Source organism: Bison bison, unplaced genomic scaffold (assembly GCF_000754665.1).
Source record: "Bison bison bison isolate TAMUID 2011002044 unplaced genomic scaffold, Bison_UMD1.0 scf7180017864148, whole genome shotgun sequence".
NCBI lineage: Eukaryota > Metazoa > Chordata > Mammalia > Artiodactyla > Bovidae > Bison > Bison bison.
In genome coordinates this window covers 8,403,544-8,431,433 of record NW_011494720.1, presented here as the reverse complement: position 1 = coordinate 8,431,433, position 27,890 = coordinate 8,403,544, and the positions used below count along the sequence as shown (strand labels likewise).

The window sequence follows — 27,890 nt, the reverse complement described above, 5'->3', positions numbered from 1 at the left end:
ATCCCTACCTCTCCTGATTGGATCCACATATTTATTATAGCTTTCAATCTGGTGGTTTCAAAAGATCCCATTGCCCCATCAACATCAATGCTCTCATAGTGGTTTTGAAACGGCTCCAAATGACAATTTAATGTCTAATAGAATTCTGCGGCATTGTGCCATTCCTGTGCCCTTAAACTTGGAAAGGTGCGATTGAATCCAACTTGGAGTTCTCTCAACACATTTCATTCCCTAGACTGTCTTGGGACCAGGAAAAAAAAAAAAAAAAACCATACACCAGCCAAGATGTACAACCTTAGCCTCAGTCCAGACTGGCCTCCCCTGGGACATCAGGGACTCACATAACCCCTTGCACCCATGTCTGCACAGGCTAGGCCTGAACAGCCGTCTACAACATTACCACTCAGGACGAAAATAGCAACTCACATTTATGGATAGCTTCAAGCTTTTCCTACACTCATGATCTCAGCAGATACAAGGGCCCCAGGATTAAGGCAGGATAAGAACTGATAACCCACACTCCAGTTGAACCTACCAGTGCTGAGAAAGAGCCCACAAGACTTATTACATACACGCTAGAATAGCCAAGGAATTGGATTTGGGCTTTATACATTCAAGACCCCCAAGTGCTCCCAAGTAACAGTTTCTAGAACTTTCTAAACATCCCACTGCATCTCCTCATACAGCTTCTCATTCCCAGGGGCTGTTAGAACTGAAAGCAATTTTTAAGCTCCTCTGTTTTCCAATAATCCATACAAAATTAGGCGTTTTGAGCTTGTGCATGGATCTGATCAGGAAGTTTGGGGGAGCTGTCTACTGTGCTTTATAAAGTTATAGGCATATGAAAACAGCCAGACAATAGTAAGCCTTTCAGCCTTTGAAAAGGTCTTCAGAACAGCTAATAATAGCGCTGAAAGCGTTTCAATTTCTGTCATGGAACCACAGAGAGAAAAGTCAGAACATTGAGTGAATTCAGCCAGGCTGCGGCATGCCATGGACCAGCATTACCACTGGCCTCAGGAATCCTCCTCCCAATTAAGATTCTTGTTCTTCAAGTGTGAGTAGTTCAGACACTCAATACTACATCTTGGCTGACAAGAGCTGTTCTTTGCTGATGGCAGAACATTTGTTTTGGAAACAGAAAAGTGTGATATTAGTTTAAGCTGTTGCCTGTCTCCACTAAGTAACAAATGATTTTTTTCCACTTAGTGATATGTTAATCTGTCTTATTAGCAAAGTTCATTAAGGGCATGGGAAAAGAAGGCTCCCAAAGGGAATGAAACACAGTTTAATGGCATAAAATTTCTTCCTGAAACTGTTTTAATAACTGAGAAAGAGGAATACGGTCAATTTCTAGATCGCAAGTCCTTGAGGCTAATGAAAACTATAGGAAACAACCTCAAGGAAAACAGCTTCAGCTCTTTGAAACTGTAAGACATACTAGTAGCTCAACTCATCAAATTGCTCATCTTTTAGGGAGGAGTTAACAAACAACACTCAGGGGCTTCCCTGGCGGTCCAGTGGTTAGACGCCCCACTCCCAAAGCAGGGGACCTGGGTTTGATACCTGGTTGGGGTACTAGATCCCACATGCCACAACTAAGACCCAGAGCAGCCTAAATAAATAAGTAAAACAAACAAACAAAAAACCAATGTGCAGGCAAGGCCTAATAAAAGTCTCATCTCAGAAAAGTTGGCTATAACAAAAGTCTTATAGTCCCTGGACTTGATGACTATTAAGTAGTTCTTACTCCTCATCTGCACAACACAGCCTCTCTAAACTCTGCTCCATTGGACACCACATGTTCTCCTGCACGCCTGGTCCCCTGACTTCTGCAGAGAGCAAGTTCATGTTTAGAAAGCATCCCAACAGGACTGACGCACTGACTTGCCCAAGTGGAAACGTCACCCTGGGAGAAACCTCTGCTCCAAACGAGCTGCCACGGCCAAGCCAAGAGATTCGTTCTGCTCTTCTTCAAAGGATGAGAGCTAAAAACTCATGTTTCTCTGATTAAGGAACTTCTACTTACCAACAAAACGTTTCTTCCCAGCCAGATCGAATTCTTCTTCGGGGTAGGAACTGATGGAGCCTTCAGGCGGGATGACGGCGGGCGTGGTGGTGGTGGTGGTGGTGGAGGGCTGGGTGGTAGGCGGCGGCCCCGAGGTCTCAACTTCATAATCTGAAATGATATGATGGTTTTGTAACTGGGCACATCCAGAAAAGGGGCACCTTAAGATTGAACGCAACACTAAAGTGTAAAGGCGCACAAACAGACTCTAGAATTGGAGAAGGAAATGGCAACCCACTCCAGTGTTCTTGCCTGGAGAATTCCGTGCGCAGAGGAGCCTGGTGGGCTGCTGTCCATGGGGTTACAAAGAGTCAGACACGACTGAAGCGACTTAGCGCAGCAGCAGACTCTAGAATAAACGCTATACCTGAACAGAATTTGTTGCTAACAAAACAATATCCCCCCACCGACCATTTTTCAGTCCTTAGGGAAAAGCAGCTGCAGATAGAAGAAAGGAAGGGAAAAAATTAAAAAGAAACACACATGACAAGAAAAATGAGATTTTTGGAATCAAAGCTGGATAGAACCTTAGAACTTACCCAGGTTAGCACGCTCCTGTTACTGGCCCCTGACCATTCTCTGCCTAAGTAATTTTCCCTTTTAAAGCCAGAAAAGTATCACACGAGAAAAGAAACCTGATTTTTTAAAAAATTTGTCACCTGCGTAGGGGTTATTTTCTGAGGGGGGAGGTGGGACTAATCCTATTGAGAGAACTAATCCATTAACAAAAAAAAGAAAATTCTGCTCCCTTTTCAACAGCTTCAAATCACAGGGTTTTATTTCCAAAGGTGCTAAGAAAACTTCCTTTGCTTTCTCACATCTGCTATTTCTCTTTCAGGTCTGTTTTGTTTTGTTTTGAAAACTGGGGATTAAACAACTACACTGAAGCTCCTGACTGCATCAGAGGTGATGTTATTCCCACATTCGTGACTGAAGAGCCTTGAATCCACAACCAGCCAGCGGGCAGGCTGAGCACATTAGTGAGGACTGACACCCCAGGTGCCAAAGGCCAGCACTGGGAAGGGGACAAGCTTTCTACGCAAATTTCCTTCAATTTCAAGGGCAATTTACAAAACACAAGAACAACCGCATGGAGGTAAATATAATCACAGCAGTAATTACTATGAATGGAGTGACCAGACACCATGCAAAGCAAGCCTCTTCTTCATCTTAGAAACTTCACTTTCACTTGAAAACATTCTGATTTTTTAAAAAATCAGCACATCTACCGCATTGCTTTTTGAATGTAATTAGAAAAGGAAAGGAAAGAGTGAGAGTGAGAAGAGCCAAGAGGGGAAGCTGGAACTCGGTTAAACTAAGTCGTTTTTATTAACGTGTATGGGTGGTGCGGGGGTGTTCAGACTGAAGTAACTCCAGAATTTCCAAAAGAAGGAGGAGAAGGTTTGAGATGGAGGGAAGGGGGCTCAGGGGTCTTGTCTGGAGGCTGCATCTGTGTATCAAGCACACAGTTTTCCTCTGGATCAAATTTTTATGGGGCGAGGGGAGGTAACTTGGAAGGGGAGTACCACCACCCTTCTCTAAGTGTTGCCCTCCAGCCCTAAGTTCTGAGGGAAACAGGAATTGAGGCTATCTACTTAGCCCACTTCAGCCTTCCCAGGTGGCTCAGTAGTAATGAATCTGCCTGCCAAGCCAGAAGTCACAGGAGACACGGGTTCAATCCCTGGGTGGAGAAGATCCCTGGGTGGAGAAGATCCCCGGGAGAAAGGAATGGCTACCCACTCCAGTATTCTTGCCTGGAGAATTCCATGGACAGAGGAGCCTGGTGGGCTAACAATCCATGGGGTCTCAAAGAGCCAGACATGACTGAGCGACTGTGCACGCACTTAGTAACGAACATCAGATTCTCTAATCAGAAAATACCCCCAATCATGTGCTTGGAATCAATCGTACCTTCATCATAGATGACGTACGCCTCTTCCGTGGGCACTGCCGTGTCGGTCTCCAGCCCTGAGAACTCATCTAGGAAAGAGAAGGCAAGGGCAGTCAGCAAATGCCCCAGGCTCTCTTCTCAGAATGGCGCCAAGGGCACGGCAATCCAGCCCCCTGCTGCTGGCTTCCGGGGGGATAACCCCCCCCTGCCACGGCCGCCTCGGCTTCCTCAGGAGGAAGAGCCTCAGAACGTGGAGGGCTCCATACGAACGGAGAGTTTCTCTCCTTTGCGCTCAGTGGGGTGCACTGGAAAAGACACCTCCCCAGCGCTCCCGACCCTCCAGCAGAGGGCGCTCTTCCCGACTTGTGAGGGGAGGAAGGCGGAGGGGGACGGAGGGGAGAGGGGGATGGAGAGGGGGAAGGGGGCAGGCGTGAGAACAAACATTCTCGGAGGGCAGGGAACCCCTTTGTTCATGGCCTTTGGTGGCTCAGACAGTAGAGAATCTGCCAGGAAGGCGGGAGACCCAGGTTCGATCCCAGGGTCGGAAAGAACCCCTGGAGAAGGGAATGGCTACCCACTCCAGTATTCTCGCCTGCTGGTGATGCTGCTGCCGCTAAGACGCTTCAGTCGTGTCTGACTCTGTGCAACCCCATAGACGGCAGCCCACCAGGCTCCCCCGTCCCTGGGATTCTCCAGGCAAGAACACTGGAGTGGGTTGCCATTTCCTTCTCCAATGCAGGAAAGTGAAAAGTGAAAGTGAAGTCGCTCAGTCGTGTCCGACTCTTAGCGACCCCATGGACTGCAGCCTCAGTCCATGGGATTTTCCAGGCAAGAGTACTGGAGTGGGGTGCCACTGCCTTCTCCATTTTCTCGCCTGGAGAACTCCATGGACAGAGGAGCCTGAAGAGCTGCAAATCCATGGGGTGGCAAAGAGTCAGACACAACTGAGCCAGTCACACTTTGATTTTTCACTCATTCCCTCCATCCCCTGGTCTTGCCGCTCACATGATCCAGGTGCCCTCCTGCTTCTCTGTTCTATTCTGGCTTCACTGCTCCCTCTAAGCTTCCATCCCCTCTCAGTGACTCGGGAGATAAATCTGTAATGATTAGAACTTCTTAACTTGCCTATGAAGTTTGGAAATAATATCCTAATGATTACAAACATCTCTTTACAAACAAGTTGTATTTTACTTATAAAGCCACTAGATCTGCTATGACTACAAAATTATCCTATACATGCAATCCGTAGACTTTTATATGTGATTTTTTTTAATCTACCAGGAAGCCCTAATTATAAGAACCACTGTTCAAATGACTATTATTAATGGCTTCCCAGGTGGCTCAATGGGAAGCCCCGGTGGTTCAGCAGTAAAGACTCCACCTGCAGTTCAGGGGACGCAGGAGATGTGGATTTGATCCCTGAGTCAGGAAGATCTCCGGAAGGAAGAAATGGCATCTCACTCCAGTATTCTTGCCTAAGAAACCACATAGAAAGAGAAGCCTGGAGGGTTACAGTCCATGAAGTGAAGTGAAAGTTGCTCAGTCGTGTCCGACTCTTTGCCACCCCATGGACTATACAGTCCATGGAATTCTCCAGGCCAGAATATTGGAGTGGGTAGCCATTCCCTTCTCCAGGGGATCTTCCCAACCCAGGGATTGAACCCAGGTCTCCCGCATAGCAGGCAGAGTCTTTACCAGCTGAACCATCAGGGAAGCCCAAGAATACTGGAGTGGTTAGCCTATCCCTAGGAGAAGGCAATGGCACCCCACTCCAGTACTCTTGCCTGGCAAATCCCATGGACAGAGGAGCCTGGTAGGCTGCAGTCCATGGGGTCGCTAAGAGTCGGACACGACTGAGCGACTTCACTTTCACTTTTCACTTTCATGCATTGGAGAAGGAGATGGCAACCCACTCCAGTGTTCTTGCCTGGAGAATCCCAGGGACGGTGGAGCCTGATGGGCTGCGGTCTATGGGGTTGCACAGAGTCAGATACAACTGAAGCGACTTAGCAGCAGTAGCCTATCCCTTCTCCAGCAGATCTTCCTGACCCAGGAATCGAACCTGGATCCCCTGCACTGCAGGTGGATTCTTTACCAGCTGAGCTACTAGGGAAGATCTTACAGTCCATAGGGGTTGCAAAAGAGTCGAACACGACTTAGTGACTAAAAACAACAAAACTGATAAGAGCATGGATGAAAACTTGGTTCAAAAAAGTGAGTGATTGAAGCAAAAACAATTTTTTGCCTCCACAAGCTGAGTACTGCTTTCAGCAGAAGCTGTTTTGGGAAGATGGGAGGAAATCCATACATGACTTCTCTGGGGGAGGAAGACAGATGCAGCTAAAAAAGAAGATACTTTCTCTGCAGTTGGTGAAATATTGAGGCAAAAGATTTCCTAACTCAAAAAAAAAAAGTTCAGAAGAATTCCTTCACTTCCTTTGACCTGAAGCCACAGCAAATTATACAGAACTCTCAATCCAAGGCACACTTAAGAGGCAGAGAGGGTGAGTGAGGAGACAGGAAGCAGGAAGTGGGGTGCATCACATGCCTTTGGGGCATCGGGCACTGTTGGGTATATATTGAGTCAATCCTCACATAAATCTCCAGATACGTGGGGTTGATTACACCCACTTCTCAGCCAAGGACACCAAGGATTTATAACATGCCTGGAGTCTCACAGCTGGTAAAGGACAAAGAGCTAAAACAGAACTGAACTGCAAGGCCTTGGCTCCAAAGACTTTATGCTTCATCAAACTGCCTCCACTGTTTAAAAGTTGGACGAACCAGTCTTTTTGCTTGTAAACCTTTGGGCGCTTCACTAGAATCATCATTCTGCAGCATAATGAAGGGGGAATTGAACTAGAAAAGTATATAAACCTCCTTCACTAAAAAATTACAAGCACCAATTTTGAATTTTGTTTATGGTTAGGAAATAACTGATCATTCCCCTGAAATAGTCCAATAGAATCCTTCTATTAGGCTTTTTTGAGCCTACTTCGAATAACTTCATGAATGTGGTGCTGCCAGAACAACTCCACCAGCGGAGGACAGTGGCGACCTTGCCTCGCCTGTCCAGCCGCTCTGGGATCGTAGTGAAAAGCCCTGTAGACACCGGAGGCCCATGAGATGCATCCCACCTGCCTCACCATGGAGGTGGTGACGCTGGATGTGTTCTGACGTGGCCAGCAAATGTCATCAAAGAGAGGTTGTAAGAGATCCACCCTTCAGGATGTGCATTTTGAGAAAAATGACTAGACAAGATTTTTTTTTCAGTTCATTCCAATGTCAATATGCCTGAATCCAAGAGGAATTACTTCTGGGCTGGTTTAAATCAGAGTTTTCAAGTTCACACCACCTAACATTTGGGGTTATCTTGCTGTTGTTTTCCATGACACCATTTTCTTTCCTTTATTAACTTTCAGGAACGTAGTCCTCTTGTGGCTTATTATCAGCTCAGAGTCATTTCATTTCATTATTATTTTTGGTTAGGTCAGAATGAATAAATGGTACAATTGCTGCAGCCCAGAGTGAATGAGAAAGAGGCGAGTCTAGGGTCTCCTCCATGGATTCCTGATACTAAGTACAGTTCCTTAAGGAGCTGAAGCACTCTGGTCCAGCACCAGACCACAGAAACCACCCCTTCACCTGTGAACTTGGATCACTTCTTGAGACGAGTGACAGTTAAGTCTTCTGGCAAAAGTAAACACCCTACTGAGTGATTTAGTGCTCCTTTTTTTTGTTTTAAAACCAAATAAAGTCAGAGATAATTTTTCTAAAATAGCACCATCTTGATTCCAAGTCAAAGAAACTTCCAGCTGTAATGAAACAGATTTACCTTTTTTTTTTTTTTGAAACGCTGACCCTCAGAATTTGCCCCACCTGAATGCCAATTTGGAGTATCTGGAGCCACATATAACTGGATGTTTTTAAGCCAACCCAAAATCCATGTCAGAAGCTTCCACCTCTTCACATAAAAGTAGCAGCCGGCCACCAACCATGTGCTACAGTTTATATATGTATGTTTTTTCAGTGGTTTTATCCAAACGGTTGTGAAATTTAAAAAAGAAAGTGCAAAATGTTTGGGTCTTAGTTCCAGAGATACATTAAAAAAAAAAAAAAAACTGTTAAAGTAGATTCTCATTAAAACTTTGGAGAGAAGGTAAATTACAGTCATTTGAAACCCAAGGATATTTGCAAATTATTTCATTGGTCCAGCTCAAGTGAACTTTCAATTATTCTCTTTGTATTTTCTGTCTTGCGAGTGAGCTGTGGCAGGAGAGAACTGTTTTCCGTAATGACTGATGTTCTTCTAAAGATGCCCCCAGATCATGTTACAAATTGTTGAAGATGTTCAGCTGGCTCATAACATTTCCAAACACACACGATACCATCAGATCCGCTGTCAAAATGGAACCTGAAAAACAAGCATCACTGGTAAAAAGACTTCTCAAAAGACTCTAACTTCTCCGTTAGAAAACGGAGCATGCCTATGGCTTAGGGTATGGTATAGATACCCAAAGATACATAATTGGGTACCACAAGCAATCTGAGATGAAGCAGAGGATGCTGTCTCTACTGCAAGGAGTTTATGACTTAATAGAGAAGTCATAGCAAGCAAAAAATTGTGCATGTGTGTGTGTATGTAAAGAGAGAAAGGGTGTCAATACACTAGAAACAAACATATAATATGCATCTATGCATACAGGAATATGTATAACTATGATGTCTAGAAAAAGATGCCTAAATTACTGAATAATTTAATGACACAAGGTTATTCCCAGAACACTGTTAAAGCAGCGTTTTCAAGGAAAAGAGGGTACTGACATAACCAGGAGAGTAAAGACTAAGATATTTGAAAAGATGACTTTTAAAACTGGAGGGCTAGAAACCTAAAAGCTCATCGACAGAGGAATAGATAAAAAAGATATGGTATATATATATATATATATATAAGAATATTACTCAGGCATTTAAAAAAATGAAATCCTGCAGTTTGCAGCAACATCAATAGACCTGGAGAGTGTCATACCCAGTGAAGTCAGTCAGACAGAGAAGGAGAAACCCTGTATGACATCCCTTATATGTGGGATCTAAAAAGAAATGATACAGATGAACTTACAAATGATTCAAAGGAAAATGAACTCATGGCTGCCAGGGGTGGTGGGCTGGGAAGGGAAGGGATAGTCAGGGAGTTTGGGATGGTTATGTACACACTGCTATAGTTATTAATACAATGGATAACCAGCAAGGACTTATTGTACAGCACATGGGACTCTGCTCAATGTTATGTGCCAGCCTGCATGGGAGGGGGTTTTGGGGGAGTATGGACACATGTACATGTATGGCTGAGTCCCTTCGCTGATTGCCTGAAATTACCACAACATTGTTAACTGGCTATATTCCAATATAAAATAAAAGTTAAAAAAAATTTGGAGGGCTAAAAACAAAATGTTAGGATTTTGCCAACAGAAGGTAATGACAAATGGTTGGCTAGCTGGGGGCTGAGGAGGGGAGTCTCAGAAGGGCAGGTATTCTCACAGTGATCACAGCAGAGGGTCTAAGTCAGCATTCTTGTAACAATTTCAGGTGAGTAGGCTGCAAAGTGCCATGGCCAAAATGCACTTGGTAAAAAGCACATGTGTGTACACATGGAACCCCAGCACCTGTGAGTGTACATTGTAGACTGAAGCACAGTGTCCCTCGATGTACACAGGTAATTGGCCCAGAGGCCCCTGTGAATTGGCCCAGAAGCCCCTGTGAATACCAAAATCCATGGATGCTCAAGTCCCTCCTATAAAATAGTGTAGTACAAGGAATCCAAGCTGTGATGGCTAGAATGAAAAAAACAGATAATAACAAGTGCTGGTGAAGATGGAGAGGAACTGGATGCCTCATACGTTTCCAGCGGGGAATGAAAATAGTGCAGCTGCTATGGACAACAGTTTGGTGCCTCCTCAAAAAGTTAAACATAAAGCAAATATCGTATATTAGCACATACATATGAAATCTAGAAAAATGGTATTGATGAACCCACATGCAGGACAGGAGCAGAGACACAGACATAGAGAACAGACTTACGGACACAGCAGGGGAAGGAGTGGGTGGGGTGAATTGAGAGAGTAGCATGGAAACGCATTCATTATCTTATGTAAAACAGATAGCTAGTGGGAAGCTGCTGCATTATACAGGGAGCTCCACTTGGGATTCTGTGATAACCCAGTGAGGCAGGATGGGGTGGGAGGTGGGGCGGAGGGCTCAAAAGGGAGAGGACATATGTATGATTCACACTGTTGTGTGGCAGAAACCAATACAACATTGTAAAGCAATTATCCTCCCATTAAAATTTTTAAAAAGTAGTAGGGAAAAAATTTAAACAAAGAGTTACCAACCAACAAAACAACTCTACAGAAGAGAATTAAAAACAGATATTCAAAAGAAAAAAATATGTACACAAATGTTCACAGCAGCATTATTCATAATAGACAAAAGGCAGAAACAACCCAAATGTCCATCAACTGATAAATGGATAAAATGTGGTCTTTCCACACAATGGAGTATTAGTCAGCAATAAAAAGAAAGAAGTACAGATAACTTGAAAACAAATTATGCTAAGTGAAAGAAGCCAGACACAAAACGACACATTTCACATGGGATTCCATTTACACAAAATGTCCAGAACAGACAGATCGAGAGATAGAAAGGAGACAAGCAGCTCCTGGAGCTGGGAGGGGCAGGGATGGGGAGTGACTACTAATGCGTGTAAGGTTTGTTCGGGGGGGGGGATGAAAATATTCTGGGACTTGATAACGGTGACAGTCACACAACTCTACGAATATGCTAAGGTCTTTAAAACTTTAAAAGGGTGAACTTTATGGCATGTGATTTTTATGTCAGGAAAGCTATTGTTAAAGATGTTTTTTCATAAATAGAAACAACTATGATTAGAAATAATACTAGGAAGAAAATATTTAATGAAATTGTTAGTGGAGCAGCAGAAATGAAAAAGGAAGGTAAGCCACAGTGAAGTATTTTTAAATAATAAAATATAGACATACAATTAAGGCATATTACTCTCCCCAAATTTAACTTTTTCCAAGACTTTGTCCTTATTTTCAAAATGCTGTCTAGAGGTAAACTATTACTAACCCTTAGACACTAATTTGGCTTAGGCTAGGCTATTAGACAAATGTACAGGAGTAAAGTAAAAAATATACATCTCTATCAAGATTTGCAAAGAAAAGAAGAAAAAAAATATCAAGAATCTGACTTTCATGGCAACTAAAAGTCCAAAATTACAAAGTAAATGAAAAGAAATGAAAAGACCTACATAAAAGCCAGAAGAAAATGTAAAATATTAATAATAATAGTAGTAGTAATTAGAACAAAATCCAAACAGCCACTCTTCTGTTTATAACCTATTAGTAAAGAAATATCTGTTCTAATCATACTTCAATTAAATAATAGCCACACCAGTGTATGCTGAAGAAGTCAAGGAAAGTACAAGATATTTTCATACCAGAAACCCAAAGGTAAATTCAAATTTGTACTCACTTTTAATTGGTGGTGTGAGAATTTTCTTCCTGATTGTCCTCTTCTTCATATGTGCCTGTTCTTCGGTGTGAATTTTTCAGATACATCAGATGTTCCTGTTCATTTGGAACTTTTTCGTGGAAAGACTAATTTCAAACAGAATTCTCAATCTGGAGACAGCATTCACGTTCAGATTGAATGACGGTGTGCTACGAATTCAGGGCACGCATGTGATTCCTGAAATAAAGGGTCTTCACTCTGCACTAGCTTAAAAAGACAGAAGCTTTACAGCCTGCATGGCAATTCATTTCAACCTCTGGAAAGTGCAGTCGCTCAGTCGTGTCCGACTCTTTGTGACCCCATGGACTGTAGCCTATCAGGCTCCTCCGTCCATGGGATTTTCCAGGCAAGAGTGCTAGAGTGGATTGCCATTTCTTTCTCCAGGGGACCTTCCCGACCCAGGAATCGAACCCGGGTCTCCCACATCGCAAGCAGATGCTTTACCATCGGAGCCACCAGGGAAGACCTGCCTTCTGAAGCCTGAGGCAAATACAGATGACCTCCCCCAAGCAGCGCGAACAGGGACAAGCAGAGAAGATGATGGCATCTTGGCTCCACTGTGACTTGGCCCAAAGCGCCCCCAGGTTCCGTTCCTTAGGGAAGCAATGGGGGGGGGGTGTGGTTCTCAGTAAGAAGACACAGCAGGGGCACAGGACAGCTGGGACTGGGTGTCCCAGATCAGGAAAGGGCTCAGTCTTAGCCAGTGGACAGCCCCGCTCCCATGAGAGCCAGGTCATGTAAGCATAAGCATTTTTCAAAGGCAAAGAAGTGAAAGTGTTAGTTGTTCAGTTATGTCTGACTCTTTGCAATCCCATGGACTGTAGCCCACCAGGCTCCTCTGTCCATGGAATTCTCCAGGCAAGAATACTGGAGTAGGTTGCCATTGCCATCTCCAGGGGATCTTCCTGACCCAGGGATCAAACCCGGGTCTCCTGCACTGCAGGCAGATTCTTTACCGTCTGAGGGATTGCTGTTCAAACATGCTTGGGAAATACTACTATTCTTGGAAATTCACAGTGAGACTATTCAGTGGTAAGAGTCCAACAGTCAGAAATTCCTTTAACTTTGTCTGAATCACATAGCTAATTACAGAACCTTTTTTCTATATTATTATTATAACAAGTACTAATCTACTAATAGAAATGGCAACCCACCCCAGTATTCTTGCCTGGGGAATCCCATGGACAGAGGAGCCTGGTGGGCTACAGACCATAGGGTCACAAAGAGTCGGATATGACTGAAGCAACTTGGCACGCACACATGATCTACTAATATCCAGTGGAATACACTTTGGGAAATGCTGGTCCAAACTAACAGTGTCTCATGTTTCAGACAAATTTTTGACTCGGGTGGGGACAAGGGTTGCCAGATAAAACAGAGGAAGCCCACTTAGATCTGAAGTTGTGCGCCTCACTCACCACACCCGGCAGGCTCTGCAACACCCCCTTCTGAAATGCCACTTTACGACCTGAGTTATCAACAGAACGAAGACAGTTACCTTCCTCAGGGTAGCACTCCGGGACCCCACGTGAGCCCATTATGAGGTTGCCATCTTTGTCATGCCGTTCCAGGGTCCCGGGGGGACAGGTGGGGATAGGGGTTGTGGGCTCCGGGGTGGTGGTGGTGGTTCTCCGGGTCGTGGTTCGGGTGGTCGTTGGGCGAGTGGTGGTGGTGGTTGGCCGAGGGGTCGTGGTGGGCCGAGGGGTCGTGGTGGGCCGAGGGGTCGTGGTGGTGGGTCTTGTGGTTGTGATGGGGGCGCGGGTGGTTGTTTTGATGACCTCCAAGCCCACCAGGGGCTTGCCTCCAAGACTCAAAATGGGCTTATCCTGGGCACTGGCCAAGGGTTTGGAATGGCGCCCCTGTCCGAAGAGTGGGAGGCCGTCGGGGCTCACCACGGGAGTCCCTCCCAGATCTGAAACAAAAGCAAATAAAAGCTGTGCAGCCAGGTGAAACAATCCAGGGAAGTAAAAAGCAAGTGGAAAGTATCTTCTCAATGTCTTACATTCTATAATCAATAAAAGGCAAAGAAATAATGAAAAGGATACCAGCTGAGGTCACAGTACCTGCTACTATCCAGAAACTTCTGGGCCTTTTATATTGTCCATTACTCTGCACTAGCTTATAAAAGTATATAAATATCGCATTACCTGCAATAACTCTAAGTCTCTAGGAAGGAAAGTGATTCTTTCCCTGTGCTTACTCCTACCACTATGGACTTAAGTGTTACTTTGGACCAGTGATAGCAAAGTTATTCTGCAAAGAGCCAGAGAGTAAATATTTTAAGCTTTGTGTTGCTACTATTCAACGCTGCCACTGCATAACAAAAAACATAGACAGTAAACCAAGAAACGCATGTTTCTGAGTTCCAAGAAACCTTCGTGTATGGAGAGTGAACTATGAAGGTAATATAATCTTCACATGTCACAAATACTATTCTGTGATTTTTTTGGCAGTCATTTAAAAACATAAAAGCTATTCTGAGCTCACAGGCTATACAAAAACAGGCAGCAGGCAGGGTTTGGCTTTAGAAGTGGTGTTGCTGAGGTCTGCTCTGGACTGCCCAATCCCAAGAATGAAGTCAAGAGCCACGTCCTCTAGACGGTGGAGTCTGTAGGAAGATAGCTGGATCAGGGAAGAAGCTAAGCTCCACCCCTTCCAAGGCACCTCATCTCCACGAGGTTCATGTAACTGGACCAAGGGCCCCCATTAAAAATGAGGAAAAGGAGGAAGAGAGAAGTTGTTACGCTTCAGATGACTCAGGGCACTTTTGTTCCATGAGGACCATTCTCACTTACCCACAATGGTTCGACCATCTCCGCCTAGTTTAATCCGGAGAGGATTTCCTTGTGAATCTTGCAGGTACCTTCCTTCTGCATTTAATACTAACCCACGATCAAGGTCCACGACCTAAATCCATGACACAGATTAAAGGATATATTGAACATTTCAAAATACACATTAATCCAACTACATGAATATAGACAAATAGGAAACACTATTTTTGTCAGCATCATTCATAAGGTATAATAGGAACGAAGTACAAAACAGTCATATTTCATAAGTGTTTATCCATATAACAATTGTTTCAAGTTTTCTCAAATATTCAAAAGATGTTCAAAATACATTTACCATTGAGTATGTTGTATGTCAAAAGCAGGAAACGACCTAGGTGTTTATCAATGGAGAAAAGAGATTAAATAAATCATGTCCCATCCATACAGTGAAATACTGTGAAGCCAGTGAAAGGGATTTGGAAATTCTGAATTTATCATGAGATATACTGATGCAGACTTAGATTAAAGGACTGATTATTTTGCAAAATGAAGTATATTCACTTGTATATATAAGCTTAAAAGTGTAAAGAGAAAATTCTGGACAGATATATCCCAAACTATTAATAGTGGTTGTTTCTGAGAAGTGATCTGGGATGGCTATTATCTTTTTATATATGTCTGAATTGTTTTAATTTCTTGCCATGAACACAACAGGTTTCCATTTTGCTGTGTGTTAAAAATCAAAGTTGTTATATCAAAACCAGTTTCATTTGTAATTAGCCTAATATAGCACACATGAAAAAAATTTCATGTTCTAAGGAATTATACAACTTGGACAAAAAGTATTATTATCTCTGTTAAGAAACAACTCATGTGCCACACTGATGATTCTCAGAATATGGTCCTGGACCAGCTTCCCCAACCTCGCCTGGAAACTTGTCAGATATGAGAATTACCTGGCCTGAACCAAACCATATTGACAAGCCCTCAGGGAGTCTGATGCCCATCAGTGTTTGAAAACCATGACTTTGAACAATCAAGTCACTGGAGGAACCCCTGCAAGCAGGCCACTTGTAGGGAACTATCTCAGTAATTAAAATAAAACTTACATAAATAAACCCTACTTGCAAAATCTACTCCATACCATTTCAATTCAAAATTGTTTACAATGACACTTTGCTTTCATATGTATTCTTCCTTCTATAAATTTCTGTTCCTTTGAGAAATGACAAAATGTATCTTGAGGCCACCTGTGACTGAAAATTCTTTGAAGTTCATCAATATGTTTTCCTAAATCTTACTACTATATATATAAGTGAGAAATTTTGATTGGGAATTCTACTATGAATAATTATTTGATTCTCTGAAAAAATATTTTAAATCTCTGAACATTCTAAGTGTTCTGTCCATCACCCTCAACCCACCAAAAACTCCTAAACATTTACCTTAACCCCAGGAAGTTAAAGTCATTTAGCTTAAACATACATAAAGTACTAATACTTATTTTTTATTTCAGTCAAACAAAAATTGTTGGAAGATTTAAAAGGTGATCTGATAAAAGCTGCCTATTTGATCTGGAGATTTTTGTTTTGGTTCAGTTGTTTTTATCCTGCTTCCTTTTATAAAGGATTTGAGATAATTTACAGAAAATATGTATTCTGTTTAATCGAACCATAAAGAAAAAATAAAATAAAGCTAGCAGGAATGGGAAAACAGAAATTCATTGGAGAGGCTGTGCCTCAGGTTCTGTCTGACTGGTTGGCCTAAAGATTTATGTGACCTTCTTAACCAGTCAAGAAGAACGGGAACAAATGCCCATCAGAATCAGCTCAGTCGCTCAGTCGTGTCCGACTCTCTGCGACCCCACGAACTGCAGCACACCAGGCCTCCCTGTCCATCACAAACTCTTGGAGTTTACCCAAACTCATGTCCACTGAGTCAGTGATGCCATCCAACCATCTCATCCTCTGTTGTCCCCTTCTCCTCCCACCTTCAATCTTTCCCAGCATCAGGGTCTTTTCCAATGAGTCAAATGAGTCTGACAAATGCCCATGCCTGACCTAATTAGCATGAGAAGAAAGCAAAGTAGTTCTTAGGAGAACTACTTAGGAGAATCAAAGCCTTTTCTGAGCACTGGAAGAAATAACACAGTATAAGTATACTGACATACAAGTGGTTAAAACTAGAGAAAAAAAGACGGCTTCATTTTCTATTACACAACGCCCACCATTTTTCTCTTCCCAACAGCATGAAAACAACTGGTATGTGTAAAGAAGTTTACCCTACCCACTTTGTTCCTTGAGGGCCATTGATAATTCTTTGTCCACTTGGTTTTCCATTACTACCAGCAAGTACTCTCCCTTCTCCATTTGGTCTTCCATTATAACCTACAAGTTCCCAAACAAACAAAAAATACAGAACCTGGTAAATTCAACACTCCTGGAAAGTTGGCTTCATACCACCCTATAAGTAGTAACATATCATTTCAAACCGAAACACTAAACAGAATTTTGAACCAATAGCTCAAATACATCAGCTAAAGATTGACTGAAACTGTGACTTCTACATGACAAATAAGAATGTCCGTGAAGAGCATGGTACAGTCACAGTTTTCTACAACATTGGGGGAATGAGAGGGTTTGGCCTAAGTAAAATTTCCAGGTAAAGTTTAAGACCATAGTAGTTGTAGCTGTATTTTAGCCAGCTGGAAGGTGGAGGGAGGGAGAGTTGGAAGGACAGGGAAAATTCTCTCTGACGTCTATGAGATACTGTGCTGCTCCCCTCCGCAGATTATACTAAATGCAACCACCGTCTCTAGCTGACTCGGGTCTAGATCATCCATCGCCAAGTATAAACACACAGTCCTGACTCAGAGCTCGCTGACTTCAGTGGGGCCACAGAAGGATTTTCTCATAGAGGAGGTAGCAGGCCCTTTAGTTGCTATCTGGCTGTTCCTTGCACCTGCCCTGTCTCTTCACCTCCTGCCCTTTCTGATCACCTGCAGCTTGGTTGAGGCCTCTGCTGGAAACATCTGCTCTAGCTTGGCCCACCAGATAAAGTGCCTGGGCTTCCCCACAGCTATTTGCATGTCAGAGACATTTCTCTCGCTCAAACAGTTAATGAAAATTAAGAATTTATTGACTTTTTTACTATATACAAGGGAATGTGACTTTTACATCTATTATTGGGGTGTTAGGTTTGCATAAAACAGTCCATTTTAATGGAAAACTGACCTCCTTGTGGGGGCACTGTTCTAGGGCTTTACATTGAGCTAAATTAACAGTATATTGCATGGATTAACAACAACTAATACAATTAATCAAGAATGTTCTATTATGCCCCAAATCCATGCAGGGGGAGCGCAAGGCACCACTTAACCAAATGCAGATTTCAGGTAAATACCTTAGCTCCTGCCCTGGGTCCACATAGACTCCAGCTCACAGCTGTCTACATTCTGTCCAAAACCTAAGTCACACATCAGCATGCTACTCCTCTGTGCGACCATCGTTTTTCACAGTCTTTTCTGGAGGTTTTAAACAAGGTTCACTGATTGCAACATCTTAGCAATTCTCACCCAAGACATTTGAGTTTGTCCCCAGATATTTTTAGCTGAGAGGTTTATATGCAGAATAACCAGAACAAGTTCCAGCCTCCACAGGAACTAATCCTTCCTGTGGATTCCCTAATACCCCCTGGGACAAGAACAACCTAAAACATAGGAACCTGAGTATGGCATCATGGCTGTGACACACATTCACAGATTTAGATCTTAAGGAACTCAAAGAAGCGCGATGGGACAGCAATGGCAACCCACTGCAGGATTCTTGCCTGGAGAATCCCATGGACAGAGGACCCTGGCGGGCTACCGTTCACCAGGCAGGAAAGAGTCGGCCACGACTGAGCAGGCACACACACACCTACCAGAGGGTTGTGGAATCGGTGTTGGGATTGGAACAGCCGATCAGCCACCTCCTAGCTGTCTGACCTCCAGCAAGCCACTCAGACCCCTAAACCCCGGCTTCCTCATCTGAAGACCCGGGAAGCGATGCAAATCCAGGAGATGGTTACCAGGATAAGATCGTGTTTACACCTCAAAGCTCCTAACCCAGTGCTTAGACTGAGCAGATGCTCAGTAAGATAAAAGGCTCTAGGAATTGCTACGAACCCTGCTGAGAACTGTCAAGACAACGTTCAGGTAAAAACAACTCACCTGGTCTCGAAGGGGGTCTCACCGGCGCGCGCGAGAACGGGTTCCGGAACCTGGAGTTCATCATCCGCTGGCGCAAGGAGAGCATCGGGGTGGTGGGGGCGGACGGGGCGGGCGCGCGCGTGGTGAACCGCGGCGGCGCGGGGGTGCCCACCGTGGGGCTCGGGGTGGCGGCGGGGCTGCGAGCGGGCTGTCTGGGCGGGAGGTGCGAGGCTCTCGGGGAGCTGCCCGCAGGTGGAGAAAGAGGCCTTTTCACCGGGGTGGCGTTCTCGTCGTGCGGGGAGCCCACTCTGGGGGGCGCCAGCACAATGACTGGCTCCGTCTCCCCCTTAGCGAGGGTCCGGTCCACGTGTTTGCCGCCCCTGGGGCTGAAGGAGGAGGGCCACTTAGGAGCAGAGGAAGACTGCGGGTCCTTGTCCTTTCCTCCCTTAAAGAACATCACGTCTTCATTCTCCTCCTCGGCTGACACTGACTGCTGCGATTTGGACGGCAGGGGCTCCCTTTTGGCTGGCGAGGCCTGGGACGCCCCATCCTTCCTGCCCGCCCACTGGGGGCCTACTCTGCCCGGGACCCTGGTGCGGGCGTGGGGGTGCAGGCTGCCGGGCCTGCCCGCGGGCCTGCGCAGGTGACCATCGCCCGCGCTTCCTGCCTGAGCGTCCACCTGGCGGTGCTTGGGAAGCGATGGGGTGGCGTCCTTGGCACCGGCCGAGTACGCGGGTGCTCGGACGCCCCCGGTCCCCGCTTCTGCGCTGTCGTCGTCCAGATTCTGGGGAGACGCCGCGCGGGAGGACTGTCCGCCTCTGGACGAGTAAGAGTCTGAGAAGGAGGCGCTTTCCTGCGACGTGGGGTGCGGACGGCCAGCCTCGGAGGGGAACGCAGGCTGGGGTCTGGAAGGCGGACGCCCCACTTCCTTGCTCCGTGGGCCGTGGGGTTGTGGCTGGGACGCCGGGACGGCCGAGGAGGGTGACTTTTCCAGAGCAGCGGACCGGGAACCCATCCTTTGGGGCCCCGTGGGCTCCTGGTGGTGTGGGGACCGTGGCGCAGGTGGCCGGCCACCCAGCTGCGTTTTGGGAGACCCGCCCTCCTCACCAGCGTCTGTGCTCTGCTGCGTATCCTGAGCCTTAGAGGACGGAGGTTTGGCCTGAGGGGGCACCCCAGCCCAAGTGCCCGTGGATTTGGGGTTCTCTGGGAGGGGCTCCTTCCGCTGCAGGCTCGCCCCTCTCTGGGGGCCTCTTCTCAGATGGTCCGCGCCCCGGGAGGCAGGCTGCCTGGAGGAGGAAGACACGTGATGGTTCACCACGGTGGCAGGAAGTGGCTTTTCGTCTTCAGCCTCCTCTTCGCTGTCTTCTTGGCCTCCGGGGCCGCGCCGATGGTCAGAAGCTGGGTGAGAATCCACCCTCGGGTGAACCCAGGGGGATGCGGTGGACGGAGGGGAGCTGGAGGGGTGCAACCGGGGTCCCCGGCCATTGCCAAACCTGTGTGGATATCTGCCGTGGGCAGCGAAGGGTCTGTTTCTGAGCGAACTGAAGTGTCCAGAGACCGGAGGGCCTGCGGGCAGCCGGGACCTAAATGTTGGGGCCGTGGCTGCAGCCGGCCTCCCTCGCTCTTCCGTATCACTCTCACCATCGCCATCGGAGCCGCCTGCTCCCTCAGAGGCCTGTGTCCTCGAGGACGGCCGGGTGGACCCTGACGGCGCGTTGGACCTGGCGGCCGGCGCATCCTGACCATCCTTCCAGCCGCGGGAGAGCGGAGACCCGGGCTGTGGTTCGGTGATCAGGAGCCGAGATGACCCCCCAGGAGATGGAGAAAGTCTCGAGGGTGGGGCTGAGGCCCTGGAACCTTCCTCCCTATCCTCTGAGTGGGGTGTCCTCCGGGCAGGCAGGGCTGGTCTTGTGCCATGGTGCGCCGCGCTTCGGTCGCGCAGGGCACTCCAGGCCGGGTGGCGGCCGGAAGACAGGGCCGGCCGAGCGTGCGCCGCGCTCTTGCCAGGCAGGTGTTCCGACAGGGCATCCTTGGGGGGCGGAGAGCGAGCGGTGGTTTCCTCCTCCTCTAGACCCACTGAGTCATTGTCAGTAGAGCTGGAAGGCCGGCTGGTGGAGGGTCCCCCAGAAAGGCGGTGAGTGCTGCTCTCAGGGGGTGGACGGGAGGCAGAAAAAGATGCAGATGCGGAGGGGGGCGCCCCCGGACGAGGGTGGGAGGTGGGCGAGGAGCCGCGCTGGTCCACGCCTTCCTTTCGCGGCAGCATGGGAGTGCGGGCTCTCACTGGAGTCCTCCCAGCGGCAAGGAACGGGTGGACAGGTCTACTTGGTGGCCTCTGCTGGGACTTCTGGCCTTGGGTCTCTGGGGGCGAGGTTGGTGGGTCCCCGCGGGAATCCGGCTCCTCTTCGTCAGTGATTTCTGTGGACTGAAGACCCGAACCTCCATTCTTCCTAGGGGGAAGCTGGGCTTTTCTGAGCAGTCCACCGTTAGCTAATATTTTGTTCTTTAAGTCGAGAAGCGGGCTCTTGACATTTCTCCCTTGGGGAGAAACAGGCAAGTGAGTATGTTTTGAGGGAGCTGGCGCTTTAGGAGATGAGGAAGGCTCAGGCTTTTCAGGTTTGTGCTGATCTTCCGTGTCTGTTTTCTGTTGAACTTCAGACTCACTGGTAGGGGCTGTAACAGATTTTAAAGAATTTGCTGTCAAAGAAGCAATCTAAAAGATGTGTGATGAAAAATTATTAAGATGGCAGTATGGAGGTGCCGAACACTAGTAATAAAACTGATAACTTCTCCTCCTTTAGACACTAGACACTTGTTTTCTCAACTATAGCAATCTCCTTTAAAGTTCTAGTTTGCATTAAGCAATATAGTCCTTTTTTTGCCATGCCCTTTTCCAGGGGATCTTCCCAACCTAGGGATCAAACCCAGGTCTCCCACATTGCAGGAAGATTCTTTACAGTCTGAGCCACGAGGGAAGCCTCGATAACTTTTAAAGTTCTATTTTGCTTTAAGCAATATAGTCCTAGAGAATATGTGTGCTGAGTTTCTATAAATTGAATCAGGCTATGCCACAGCTTATTTGAAGGAATTCTGAAATGAGTGCATTGAACCAATCCATTGAGTTCATAAGTACAAAATCTTAGATCAGATCAGATCAGTCGCTCAGTCATGTCCGACTCTTTGTGACCCCATGAATCGCAGCATGCCAGGCCTCCCTGTCCATCACCAACTCCCGGAGTTCACTCAAACTCATGTCCGTCGAGTCAGTGATGCCATCCAGCCATCTCATCCTCTGTCGTCCCCTTCTCCTCCTGCCCCCAATCCCTCCCAGCATTAGAGTCTTTTTCAATGAGTCAACTCTTAATATAACTGTCAAGATATTACAAATGCATTATAGCTGTTCCTTACAATGTGGGCAAGAAATACACATAAGCCTGGCACAGAATGTTCAATGATCTGTACTTAAAGTTATATGCAGATGTGTTGTGTGTGATTTGCAAATGACTGGGGTGAGTTACACATTTGTCATTTTTGAGGCATTACAAAGACTTCCCTATTCCTCATAACATGTCCTTACTTGCTTTTTTATGACTTAAAATCCCTTTAATGATGGATACATTTGTAATCCCACAATAAAGCTTAAAATAAAAAGACCCCTGGGATAGGCAAAACATTATATTATGTGAACCCTACAATTTACTCTTTTTGGAGACCACGGTTGAATGCAGGAAAAGGATGCTGTCAGGGGAGAAAGATTTATATAGATAGTGCTGGGGAATCCAGAGAGAGCAAACTTCATTTATTTCAGCTGTTTGAAGATAGAATTGCAGTAGACTATGGATCCTCACAGCATATAATGAAGGAGAGAGCTACCAACATCTGTTGCAAACTCAGAGAAGCAGGAAGGAAAATACAGCCCACTCCAGTTTTGGACTTTATTGACCTGCTGGGTTTTGATACTGAGCAGATAAACAAGGTAACTGAAATTCTTCTGGGTACTGCTGCACTCCAAAACCATGGAATACAAACTATAAAAATTTTATGTGCTATTTATTCACTGAAATGGGACCGACTAAAAATGTCCCATTATGCCTGTAAAATGTTCTTTCCCTGTCATCATAAACCCCAAATTACACAATGATATAAGATTAATCACGGATGTATCCATTAATCACATAATATGTAATTAACATCATAATAACAATTAATGTCATTAGCAATCAATATCATTTTAGGGTTTGGGGAGACCAATTTCGGAAGGGACCACAAAAATATTTTAGACATCAGAATAGCACTTTAACCCCGCAATTCATCAACAGAGCAGTTCTAAACCCATGAGAATGATTCAAAATAACACACCACAATTAGGAGTAATGAAGAGAGAGAGAAAGAGAGCCACAAACACACCATGCTTACTTGGTGGCAGAGCAACAATGAAGGCTTTGGAATGAGGCCCCATTCCTCTCCTGTTGGCGGCCCGGATTTTGAAAAGATAGCGTTCCCCAGGCTGCAGACCTTCTACCCGGGCAGACGTCGTCTCTCCAGGGTAGGTGAGGGACTTCGCTCCAAATGGTTTGAGAGCCGGGGCGTATGAAAGAATGTATTCTGAAATGATTTGGCAGACGGTTGGAAGGAGGAAACTGAAAACAGTCCTGTGTCCAGCAGACAGACTGTACGGGCAGGATGAATTAGAATGCGCATTACTAAAATTAATACTCTAGCTATACATGCCAAGTCAGCAGCTGGAGCATAAAGACACAGTAAGAGGTGAACCGGTGACTCAATCAGGCCACCAGACAGTCAATCAGCTGGCAATTTTCCATTACTGCAAACTCAGCATATGGACCCCAGGAGGCCAGTCTTCACACAACGTACCAAAAATATTTACACTGTGTTTGGGTTTTTTCCTCATTGCATTTATTTACTAATTTACCATGACAGAATATAGCCAGAATAGAAGAAATCAGGGCAGGGAAAAAGAAAGACAATTTCTAGGAACTGATTCTGAACAGCTGCTGACACCTCTAAGAGTTCCGTTTTATGAATCAGGGCTGTTTGTATTTGTACATTAAGCCAGATAAATTCCATATTTGAAATATAATTTCACTTTTATAATAATTAGGGAAGTTCTTAATATATTCGGAAAAGGATTTTTCAGTTTTTAAAACTGTAAGGACAAGTTGCTGAGTCATACATAGACTTATGTGATGTTTAATGTTTGCCTATATCTGCAAACATATTATGCCTTGGGCTTTGAAAATCATAGCAAATTCAGTCCAAGGAATTAATATATCTCTGTGGTTATATGGAAATAGTGCAATATAAGGAAGTCATGTTTTGAAACCATCCATGCCAAGGCTTCAGTCCCATGGTTGGATGGCATCACTGACTCAAAGGACATCAGTTTGAGCAAACTCAGGGAGACAGTGAAGGACTGGGAAGCCTGGCCTGCTGCAGTCCATGGGGTCGCAAAGAGTCGGACACGACTTAGTGACTGAATAACAACAAGGTTTTGAAGCATAATTTCCATCCTCAACTAAAAACTGTCATGAATATTTTCCTGCCAATAACAAGATTTATAACTTACTGAGTTAATATGAGTAGGAGCTAACCAAGGGGCGGGGGTGGAGGGGGGTGGGGTGAATTACACAATAACCATGCAACCATCATACTTCTTAGGGAAGCATGGATGAGCTTTCCTTTTTTCCCTAAGCTCTAATCTTTCAAAAGTACATTAGTTAAAAAACTTTCATCCAAAAATCCTTTTCAGCATTTGTCTGAAAAAAATAAACCAGCATTCTTTTCTTGTCGAAAATGAACAAACTAGTCATTTGTGGTGGTCAAAAGTAAGAATTTAAAAAACCCACTGTCTATAAAATTTTGTAATTTAGATTGTTTTTATGGATTCAATTCATCTGGAAAAAATTTGACCATGTCAAAGTATATTCTTTTATTATATTTTCTTTTTCTCAGATGTAAAATATGCCCCAGGATAATTGTGAATTTACAATTCCACCACTACACCTTTAGGTTAGTGAGGTACATGAGTTCTTTTGGACATAAAACCTCAGTAGCTATTATTACTTCTGGCAATATTTAATTGACTACTAGGGAGTTTCTTTTGCCAAAGAGCTAAAATGTAAAGTAAGATGTGGGAATGGGTGAATAAAGTAAGGAGCATGGTAATAAGGTCACCGAGGAACAATAATTGACTTTTTTTAATAACTAAAAATGGTAGTCAGCTAAAAAATGTTTTTATTCAGGTTTCAGAAGTCTTTTCAGCATCATGATAATAATACAGAAGCCAATGTTCAAATTGTCATAAAAAGAATGATTAAAAGGGGCCAACTATTTCTTCATTTGTTTCTGATTTATTCCAAAAAAAATAAATAAATGAGCAAGAATAGTGCAGTATATTCTTTAAAAACCTAGAAAGAAAGCATTGAATTTTAGAAAATACTTTCTTCTATCTTCTGTAATTTTTACTGTCTCATGAAAAGATATCCTTATAGATTACCAAAGATAACTTAAGGTTGAATACAAAAGAGAACCATCCATTTTCTTTAATTAAGAAATTCTCAAAGGAGATCAGTGATAATTTGCTGAATTTCTTTCAGCTTACACAAACTTTGCATATTCAAGTTTTCTTCCAAAATCAAGCGACAATAAAAAAAGTACCTTTAGAGTACATTTGCATAGTCGAAACCTAACCCTCAATTGTCGTTTAATTGCTAAGTCGTGTCTGACTCTTTGCGACCCCATGGACTGTAACCTGCCAGGCTCCTCTGTCCATGGGATTTCCCAGGCAAGAATACTAGAGTGGGGTGCCATTTCCTTCTTCAGAGGAGCTTCCTGACCCCGGGACTGAACCCGTGTCTGCTGCATTGGCAGGCAGGTTCTTTACTGCTGAGCCACCTGGGAAGCCTAACCCTTAATACCGCTCTTTTAAATGTCTCCAAGTAGATTTCCAAAAGGTTTCTGAATGTTTTTACATTAAAAAGAAATTACTTGTGCTTTTATTTAATGTTCTCAACAGACTATTTTAACATTTATCTAGTTGTGACTATTTTATTCTATTTTCATTTTTTTAAATCTACAGTATTTTTTTTTCCTGTTTTAAGGTCATTTTTCTTCAAATCCCACCTCCCCAAAATTCAATTGTTCAAAATGTTGACAAATAGGGGGAAAAATCTATATAATATTTTAATTTTCAAGGAGAAAGGAGCAACTGAGGAGGAGATGGTTGGATGTTATCACAGACTCAATGGAAATGAATTTGAGCAAACTCCAGGAGATGGTGAAGGACGGGGAAGCCTGGCATGCTGCAGTCCATGGGGCTGCAAAGAGTCGGACACGACTGAGCGACTGAACAATAACAACAAATATTTGTAGCGCATTCAAGACATTTATGATCCCATGGGGTTCCTGCTCAGCCTGACCTGCCATGATCTTAACTGGCACAGTGAAAAGATCCATAGGATGAAAAACAAGGGGTCACTTTGGTTAAAGGTTATGATGTCACATCCATACAATTAACAACAGCCCTCTTGATAGTAGCATCAAAATCCCTGCAAACGGGGTGATGGAAAGTCATCTGCGTGATGACCCTGATCTGACTGACAGTGAAAACCCTGCTGAAATATCCTTGTCCACTGGGTTGGCATTCCAAATCCGTCTGTTAACTTCCCTGTTGCTTTTGCAGTTGCCAAGCCTGCGATTAGAACCCGTGTTTATCAGGGTCAACGCACACAGTTCTCTTTGGGTATTTCACTCCCACGTACGTGTGCCTTATACTCTCAGTCATGAGGTTCCTACCTTTCACTTTCCCCTCGGTCTCAGGCAGAGCATCCCAAGCTACAGTGACGGCTGTAGGCTTGCCATTGACTGGCCAGACATTTAAATTTTCAGGAGCTGAGGTAGGAGCTACAAAAGGACAAGAATCCAAGGTTTAAAAAGGCCCTTATGGCTGTTCTAAAAATGACATATGGTCCCTGCATACATATATTTCATTGCAGAGCTACTGTGTTAATTTTTATTATACATGAGAGAAAATTCTCCACTTGCTCTTTGTGTATTTAGCGGTTTATGTCAGCTTTACCAACTCATAGAGCAAGGAGGTTAGACACACATGGGGAAATGTTTTTAGGAATTCAGAATTTCTCTCATTGGTGAATATTGAAATATACAAAGAAGAATACAATCCAGTTCCAACTTCCTCTGGATAAAATTTTGGGTTTTTTTAATAGACGTAATTTAAAAGAAAATAATTGTAACCTTGAATATAGAACAAATTTCTCCCCCAGAATCAAGCACAACTTGAGTCTTAAGAAAGGAGAGTCTCTCCAATACTCTGGAGCCATGCGTTTGTTACTCAGGGGCGTTCACACAGACAGCAGGGATTTATGAAGGCTCCGCGTGGTTTTAATGCACTCCACATGTCAGAAAAACATGCTCAGGAAAATAGCCAGTAAAGGCTAAAGCATGGACCCAAGGAAGCTTCTCACGAGATTTAGGGGTAATGCTACTTTGCAAAATGCCTCTCCTGGCCATTATCACTATGGCTCCCTGAAGTGTCTTTAAATCTCCTTTTAGGGGTAATTCCCAAGTTGCAAGTGCAAAGGCCATGCTGAATACAGACCAGACTCCGGTGTTCTCTGGAAGACAGATGTGCTCCACCTGCCATCTCGTTCGCCCTGGGAAATGCGCACTGCAAATTCATACATGGTGTCTGGACTCAGGTTCTCGACCAGCACGCGTCTGTTGGAGACCTGCTTGTAATCCCATCTCGCCGACTCCCCCTTCTCTCGGTAGCGCACGGTGTACTGTCTGTAAGAAAACACAAAGCAGCGACACACCCAGCTGACCGGTTCTCTGCAGGGGGACACTGGCGTCCTTGATGTTCTCCCTTCCCCGTAAGTGATGACTTCTGGAGGTAAGTGGTGAAATCAAGAAGAGAAAGTTCTAAACTTGTGATTTTGTTATTAGTTCAAAGAATCTACTTATGTTCCAGGGAGGTGTGTCTAAAGTAGCCCAGGAAAGACAGAGCTTAGTGTCTTTTCAAGACCAAAACATTTTATTGCTCAAAATGTCAAGCAGAAATTAAAAGGGAGGGATAAGGGGGGGACACTTTTTATGAGGCAAGTGCCTTATTAGGGGTGTGTGTGGGGGGTGTGTGTACGTGGTGTATGTGTGTGTTGGTGTGTATGTGTGTGTGTACATGTGCGTGGTATGTGGGAGTGAGGTGTGGGGGTGTGTACGAGTGTGTGTGTGTGTGTGTGTGTGTGTACGTGATATATGTGTATATGGTGTGTGTGTACACAATGTGTGTCTCTGTGTGGTGTGTGTGTGTGTACGTGGTGTGTGTGTATGTAGTGTGTGTGT

The 27,890-nt window shown here is 44.8% G+C and overlaps 1 protein-coding gene across 1 annotated transcript in view; it reads right to left on the bottom strand.

Moving 5' to 3' along the window:
- Positions 1–27,890, bottom strand: part of FNDC1 (fibronectin type III domain containing 1) — a 133,249-nt gene that overhangs the window by 22,113 nt on the left and 83,246 nt on the right. The window contains exons 15-23 of the mRNA XM_010840914.1: positions 27,148–27,335; positions 26,325–26,432; positions 22,926–23,114; positions 18,534–21,182; positions 16,610–16,710; positions 14,345–14,456; positions 13,048–13,461; positions 3,980–4,048; positions 2,030–2,179 (exon numbers count right to left, since the gene is read on the bottom strand). Coding sequence (XP_010839216.1) covers positions 2,030–2,179; positions 3,980–4,048; positions 13,048–13,461; positions 14,345–14,456; positions 16,610–16,710; positions 18,534–21,182; positions 22,926–23,114; positions 26,325–26,432; positions 27,148–27,335 — 3,980 coding nt within the window. The remainder of the gene's footprint in view (positions 1–2,029; positions 2,180–3,979; positions 4,049–13,047; positions 13,462–14,344; positions 14,457–16,609; positions 16,711–18,533; positions 21,183–22,925; positions 23,115–26,324; positions 26,433–27,147; positions 27,336–27,890) is intronic.